Consider the following 7724-nt stretch of genomic DNA (forward strand, 5'->3'; position numbering starts at 1 on the left):
CCTCCAACTCTACCACCAACCAGAGATGACAGCCTGACAGAAGTCGAGAGACTTAATTTGCTTATAAGATGAGCGTGTTAATAGCCACGGAAAGAATAAATGAGGAGAAGGTAACCATCCTGCCTGCCTTTTTCCCAGGAGTGCTCTCCTTTGCACTCCCTCCAAACCACCTGGCCACTTGTGTCTGGCGGTAGAGCCGCTTGCCTTTCTACAGGCAATTAATAAAGCACCAATACCTGGCACCGCTCTTGCCAACGGGTGTATATATGTTCCTGCTCAACGAGGCGCACCTTTCTGCAGGCACATACCAGCTGCAGGAGATGTGAAAGTGAAGCCCTCAAATGTGGCTTGGATTGATCTGAGTATGTTGCAAAGGCAATTTCCCTCTCTAAAAGAAATTACACCTAAAATGCTAAGCGGCAAAGACCACATTCTGTGTAAGCAGGTATACAGCTTAAACTTGGAGATAACTAGAAATGTGGGGATAAAAGACAAATTACCCCATCTTGAATGTATAAATACAAGATGGGCTAATGCAGGATAAATCATTTTTCAGTGATACACATTTGGAACATGTTAGATACCCAGCGAATAGGCAGAGACTGCACTGCTCTCGGGGTCAGCCTTGCTTTTGCAAACAAATCACTTGCCCTGCTCGCTTTCCCGGGCTGGACACGATGTGCAACAAAACGAGAGAGGAATCAAACCAAAGTCATCCAGGCCAATTAGACTCTGAGGATCTCGTCCCCCTTAAGATGCAGTTGCTTAAACCAGCACTGTGAAAGGACCCAGAAGGGAAACAAAATGGATGGAAAGGGAGTGCTAGCCAGCAGTGGGTCAGCTCCTGGAGGGTGGGGAAGTCAGAGGCAGCTGTAACTACTGACCACAGGGGTTTACAGCAAGGAGGGGACGTGTGAATTACCTCCGGGGCTTGGCAGCAGCTCAGTGCCTTCAGCAGAGAGGGAGCCTGTGCTGAGACCCCCATCCAGGCACTCGGAGCTGCCGCTCCTTGCCCGCCTGCCCTAGGGAAGCTGGGCTGGTGCCACACGGCAGGGCTGCACGAAGACGCAGGAGTCAAAAGGGGGTTGCACTTTTGAAATGCTTGAGAAATGCTGTCTTGGTGCAGTTAAGTCCCCAGAGGCTCAGCCCCGACGACAGCTATCCCTAGCGTAAAGTTGTTTCAGCAAGGCGAGATGACATCAGATGTGTGCAGAGCATCAGCGTTCTTAAGGGCTAAATGGAGCGACACTTGAGCCGCCTGCCTGCCCACCCAGAATAGCACCTCCACGCTTAGCCTTCTTGCCTTTGGTAGTGTTACACGTGTGTCAGTTCTGCTCCACCAGCATCCAAACTGCAGCAATAAGGCTGGAAAGTTTGCATGTGTCTGAGGACAGCATAAAGATGTAAATACGCTCTCTAGATTGAAAAAAAAAAAAAAATAGAAAGCAGCAGAGTGCAGCTGTAGTCCAACTCTGCCTTGTTTGATGTATATGCAGAAAAACCACAACCAAGTATGTAATGGCTGAGGTGGAAGTGAATAGATGATAGAAATGCAAACCCTTCATACGTGTTGCAGAAGCCAAGAGCCAGCCAAGCAGCAGCAATTCAACTTACCATCATGTAACTTAAACTTCAGGAAATAAAGCTGCCCATTTCCTTTAAAGGAAGGTATTTTTTTACTATAAATTTATCAGTGTTGAGTTCATTTGGGGATTTTGGGCAGAAAAAACTCAGTTCTGGAGGTACCTCCTCTAGAGAAAATCCAGTTTTCCTTTGCAAACCTAGCTGTGGGCTTTAGGGTTTTTTTCTTCTTTCTTCTCCTGGGTAAGAAATGTTTCTTACATTTGCAAATTATTTTCTTTCTTGTTCATTAAATGCTTGTGGAAAAGGAGAGAAAGGGTTTGGTAAGAAAAAGTCAGAGAAGGGGGCTTGAATTGATATAGTCTGAAATTGAGCCCCTAAAGAAATTACTGAATCAGAACTTTTTCACCCCCCATGTAAAACTTGGCTAATTGAAACATTTGCAAACATGTGACAAGGGGAATTGAGAATATTTCCAAGAGGCAGGAAGAGGACTAACAAAGTAAGTCCTTATCAACACTAATTTTTTAAATAATAAGGAATTTCTGGGGTGTGAACTTGGAATCTATCTTGATCTACTTTTTGGTATTCTTGGCTTGCTTAAATCAAGCCACGTTCTCGGCCTGCCAAGGACTTGGTGCATTAAGCTGGGGTGCAGGCTTACACCTGCACCTCAGGCAACACCGAGGCTGCGGTAGCTGCTGCTGTGCTGGCTCATCCCGCGCCGCAGGCAGCAGTGCAGGCAACGCAGCTGCCTACTGCCCGTTCCCTGCGAGACGAGCTATTCCCACCGAGCAGGGGAGAAGCCACCCCAGCGCAGCCACGTGCCCCGCGTCCCCATTTCCAGTGCCCTACCCTGACACCACCGTCTCTCCCGCAGACGTACCGGAGGTGGAGCTCCGAAGGCCGGGGTGGGAGACGAGGCCACGACGCCCCCATGATCGCCTACGACGCCCTGCTGGGCTGCGGCGGGGACTGGACGGAGCTCTGCAACCGCTCCATGTTCCACGGAGGTGAGGGAGAGAGCCCTCCTGGCTGTCGGCTGCCACTGTTGGCCAATCTGGCATGCCGCCTATTATATCTGCACCCCTGGTTTTACCCCCTAAACCCCCTTCTTGCAGTGGTAACTGCCATGCAATCCATTCACACTGCTTTTCAAATGTTGCTCCTTCTAAGTCTCACAGTTTTGAGACGTGCATGAGAAGTAAATCCAATATGACTCAGTAAAGGGCTGGCGTCTTCCCCCACCAAAACGCTAGTGCCTTTGGCAATGCAACCTTTTAACTGCACATAGTGAAACCAAGAGAGCTCACGATCCCTTGCTGCAGGGCCCGGCAAGCACAAACCCGCGGGTTACCGCGTGGAGCATCGGTGCTACTCACCGTGGCTAGATGTTTTAAAATGCATGCAACACCATGCTGTGCTGTTAGGAAGGAAGATACACCCTCCAATCCAGGACATTTACCAGTAGCAGGGACCCCTGCAACTACTCTTCCCTCCTTTTTTCCTAGTGATGGCTAGCTGCTTGCAAGAACTGTTGTGTTGGAGTGGATTTTTCCCAAACCAAATAAGCTCCTAGCCCAAGAGTGCACGCTGCAGAGGCATCGCCGCATCCTTGACTTGGTGTGGCTCTCTCCCTAGGCATCCTCACCTGGCAGTGCCAGAGGCAGGACACGAGGTGGTGCAAGGCTTTGGGACTGACCCAACGTGCCCCCACCATGCTCCATCAGCAGCATAATATTTCCCCCTCTGTGCAGCGTGGTTTTTGGTTGTGTATGTGAAGGTGACTCTAAGAGACCTTTGCAATTGTGCTTAAACCTGCAGGAGAAAGTGCGGCTACTGGGTCTATCGCTGCCTGCCTGTACGGCTTGGTTTACGGCCTGAGCAAGGTCCCCAAAGGCTTGTACCAGGACCTGGAACAACGGGAGAGGCTCGAATACTTGGGCGAGAATCTTTACCGACTATCCATGGAGGAAAAGTAAAGCGGTTTCTGCCATTTTCTCTTTCTATAAAGACTATATCAAACCCTGTAGATAACTGACTGACGTTCATAGCGAAGGAACTAGCTGAGAGTTAGTCTGAAAGGCTGTATGTAGATCATGTGCAAGCAAAGACAGCTGAATTATTCAAGATTGATTAGATTTTTACAGTCTTTGTGTTTTTTTTACAGATGTAGGGATTTCTGAGTATAAAGAGTGCTGCTTAAACCAGTGAGATAATCTCAAATGGAAAAAAATAAATAAAACCTCTTTTGATTGATTTCGGTCTAACTTGCTATAATGCCACTTCCTAAACAGCTGTGACCAGTAATTACACATACAAAATTAATTTTCAGAACTAATGCTTTCCTGCAAAACTAATGGTAGTACCCACTTATGGGGATATTCTCTGTATATTTGACAATCCTTTCACCACTGCTGTTCCTCCTTGTTCTCAAATCTAATGTGTCTGTGACACTTGTAAACCTAATGTCTCACGGATTAGCTTTTAATGAACCACTGATCCCCGCATCAGCACTGTGGTGCAAGGTATTGTTACATTAGAAGCTTCCAGAAAAGGAAAAGCCAACACTAAAAATACCCCCAAGGAACAGCAAAGCATCAGTGTGTCTAAAATTTCTGAATTACACTTTATCATTCTTCAGTCTTCAGAACAAAAGGGTTTTTTTAAATATAACTGGCTGAAATATTTGTAAATAAATTAATCTTACACTATTTTCTAAGCATCATTCTTTATTTTTAGCTTGAGCAGATTATATGTTGCTGTATCAGTATCAGAATTTTTGGCTGAGGTCTTGAAGCAGTTGTAATAGGTCAGCAGTCAGGCTGTGATACATTTCACAAGTCTGAGCACCACAAAAACACCAGGAAGAAAAGAGTTACAACTGCTTTACCTTTTTCCTTTTTCCTTTTTCCTCTTTCCTTTTTCCTTTTTCCTTTTTCCTCTTTCCTTTTTCCTTTTTTCCTTTTCCCTTTTATCCCTTTTTCCCCCTTTTTCCTTTTTCCTTGCCTTGCCTTGCCCTTGCCCCACCTCTCCAACTTCAGCTTCTTCCGTTTCCCTTTTCCTTCTTTTCTTTCTTTTTCTTTTTTTCTTTTTCTTTTTCTTTTTCTTTTTCTTTTTCTTTTTCTTTTTCTTTTTCTTTTTCTTTTTCTTTTTCTTTTTCTTTTTCTTTTTCTTTTTCTTTTTCTTTTTCTTTTTCTTTTTCTTTTTCTTTTTCTTTTTCTTTTTCTTTCTCTCTTTTTCTTTTTTCTTTGCCTTTTTCCTTTTTCCTTTTCTTTCTCTTTCTCTTTCTTTTTCTCTTTCTTCCTCTTTCTTTCTTTTTCTTTTTTCCTTTCTCTTTTCCATTTTCTTATTTTCCTACCTTCCTTTTTTCTTTTTTTTTTTTTTATTTTTCAAGAAAACCAACAAACTATGATTCAGTTAAAAGTTGCATATAGCAGACAAAGTAAACAGTAGACCTCGGTGAAGGAGATTCTGATGCACCTGCAGCAGCACGAGCACAAATCTGGAACCCTCAATGAAATGACACAGAAGAAGTGAGTGCAGAATTTGTCCCTGGTGTTTAACCTTATGTTTTACCTCAGAAGTTCAGAAACTGAGGTCTACATAGCACTTTCTAATCTTCACCGTGAGTGATTGCCTACGTGGTGTTGGTTTCTCCTATCTTTCTCCAGCTGCTGAACTGCGTTTTAAAAAGATAGCTAAAAATACATAAGTACTTTCCTACCCCTTTTTCCATGTAAGCAATTGCTGGAATCGTCACTGCGATGCTATGTGGCAGAAAGAAGAGCAGGTGATCCCTGTCATTATGAATAGCAGCCTGCATGACAATATCCGTATGAAAAGGTTTTCTGTACTATGAGCTACTTCAAACACTGTTTGAGCATGTTTTCTCTTCGCAGCTTCGCAAGGTGCTTTCTTGTTTGCTTTGGAGATACGTTAAACCAAAAGGAGCATTTGTGTCAGTAGCTTTTGATTTAAGAGAATACCAAGAATTTCTAAAAATATTCCTTCTAGTTTAGGATGCCTCTAGCATACCTGTAATAAATTCAGCAATAGAGAAGATAGAAGAACATATCCTGCATAAGGTAGGATTTTCTCTAGTACTTCGGCTTTTCCTCTTCCTCTAGAAAAAAAAAAAAAAACCCACAAAAAAAGAAGAGCATTCATAACTGTTCCCACTTTCCCTTCTGTCCAGGCTGGGGAGGACCAAGTTTGTTTCAGACACAAATAAGATAATCTAACTTAAAAGGTGGTTCCCAAAGACTGAACTTGTAAAGCACCATTTCTGCAGTTGTTGAGGCAAGCGGCGTGTTGGCCATCATTTCACTGACAACTCTAAAAAGGCCTGTGAATTGGTCTGAGCTGCTCCCAGTTGCCTTCCTCACCTATGGGCAGCTCGTTGAACCAAACACCACACAGAGCCAGGTATCAATGGGTATGCCTGGGGACGAGGGAGCCTACGGGATGCAGCATCTTGTGTGGTCCAGCTCGTGGCCATTTTCCCAGAGCCAACCGACAGCACGTCAGAGCAATCCATCGATCTCTGGCAGCTACTGTGAGTGGGACAGTGTTTTCCAATTTTTTTCCTGTCTTTTGATGAAGTCTCTGTAGTGCTGCCTCCTCCTGCCCATGCCCTGTCCTGAGCGCTGCCCCCGCAGCAGCTAGTTCTTTGGGTTGCCAGGCTGTGCAAAATGGTGATTGGATATTTAACATGTATGTCAGGGTCAAGAGAAGAGGCCTTCTCTTCTCCACACCAGAGACAGTAAACCAGAAACTCCTTCAGCCGGATGCTTTCAGCAAACGCCACGGGATGCCACCACTCCCTTGCTACTCAGCAGCCTCCGGACCCCTAACAGAGTGGAAAGGCAGGAGTGCGTTGGTGCAGGAGCGCGCGGGCAGGGCTGGAGGAGAGCGCCGGCTCCTCTCCCTCTGCTGCAACACGTCGGCTCTCCTCCGCTCCGCAACACGGCAGTGTCCGCTGCAGAGGTTTCCCTGGGACGGTCCAGCTAGCAGGATAGGGTTGCACTGTCACCCGTTAGCATATCAGGCTGTTGCCACTCTGATGCTGCCACGATAAGTGTCACCGAAGAACCTATAAATAAATAACTAAGCTGCCTGTCTTATGCATCTTAATTATTCGTGGGCCAAGAAGACAGGAAACTTTTGAAGGTGTTCTTGCCTCCTCTGGAGGTCCAAGTGGTCTGTCATCCAGACACTGAAAATGATGCAGCAGCACTTTCAGAAACCAGCAGCACGCCGAGGCAGCACCACACACATTAAAAACAGTGAAAACCAGTGTCTCCAGGGAAGGAGACGGGCAAGGAGGCTGAAGTCCACATTAGGTCATTTCACAGCACCAGGGTGGAGCCCAAGTATCTGCCTTGTCATCCGGTGTAACTCATACCGCTGGGTATACCGACTTCTGCTGGCGTGGCGTTCCCCCTGTGCACAGGGGGTACCTGCCTAGTTCCTCCCAGCCATAGGTGGGACTCGAGCTGACTAGCTGTGATTGATATAGAGGTGACTGTATTTCATTGATAGGTCACATAGTTTAAGAACAGCAGGATGCAACTTGGGAAAAGGTGGTGAAGAAATATTAGGGACGATGTCTTGGCCTGTTGAAAATGGTGGTCATGCTCCCAAACCTGAGAAGCCCTCCACCTTTGCTCTCCTTCCCCAAGGCGAAAGAATGGTGTTTTCCAAACATTGGGACAATGCGGTCTCATCACTGCCCACATTTTCTGTGGTGGTCTCAGAATTTCATGTCGTTGTAGCACAGCCCTCGCACAGAACGCATTTCGGATTTACACAGTCGCGATGCTGGTTGGCAGGTGCAGTCATCTTGGAAGAACTGCAGATGCCCTAAAAAGGTGCCATAGCTGTTTGCTCATCTGCTGCTGCTTGCTGGTGAATACAGATGAAGCACTCAACCCATGCAAAGTGTCTTGGTATTTAAGACAATGCAGTATTCCCACAAATGCTACATTTCAGAAAGCATCCTATAAGAACGCTCTAACATATATTTTACCAAAACATAAAAGGAAAACTCTGAACAGAACTCACTAGTAATATATTTTAATGAAGCTGTTCGAATTTTGTAGCTCATAAGTGATTAATTACCTTGAATACTCATAGTAAAG

At 45.6% G+C, this 7724-nt stretch overlaps 1 protein-coding gene across 4 annotated transcripts in view; it reads left to right on the forward strand.

Moving 5' to 3' along the window:
- ADPRHL1 (ADP-ribosylhydrolase like 1) overlaps positions 1 to 7724 on the forward strand; it is a 43016-nt gene that overhangs the window by 22193 nt on the left and 13099 nt on the right. For 3 of the 4 annotated variants that reach the window (XM_087756229.1, XM_087756228.1, XM_087756230.1), the window contains 2 exons: positions 2462 to 2594; positions 3406 to 3559. In XM_087756229.1, coding sequence (XP_087612355.1) covers positions 2462 to 2594; positions 3406 to 3559 — 287 coding nt within the window. Of the gene's footprint in view, positions 1 to 2461; positions 2595 to 3405; positions 3560 to 4978; positions 5118 to 7724 lie in introns of those variants that run through there. The other variant, XM_087756231.1, reaches the window with a different exon arrangement.

Source organism: Nipponia nippon, unplaced genomic scaffold (genome assembly GCF_047370975.1).
Source record: "Nipponia nippon isolate SJK-2023a ecotype South Korea unplaced genomic scaffold, ASM4737097v1 scaffold_2, whole genome shotgun sequence".
Lineage (NCBI taxonomy): Eukaryota > Metazoa > Chordata > Aves > Pelecaniformes > Threskiornithidae > Nipponia > Nipponia nippon.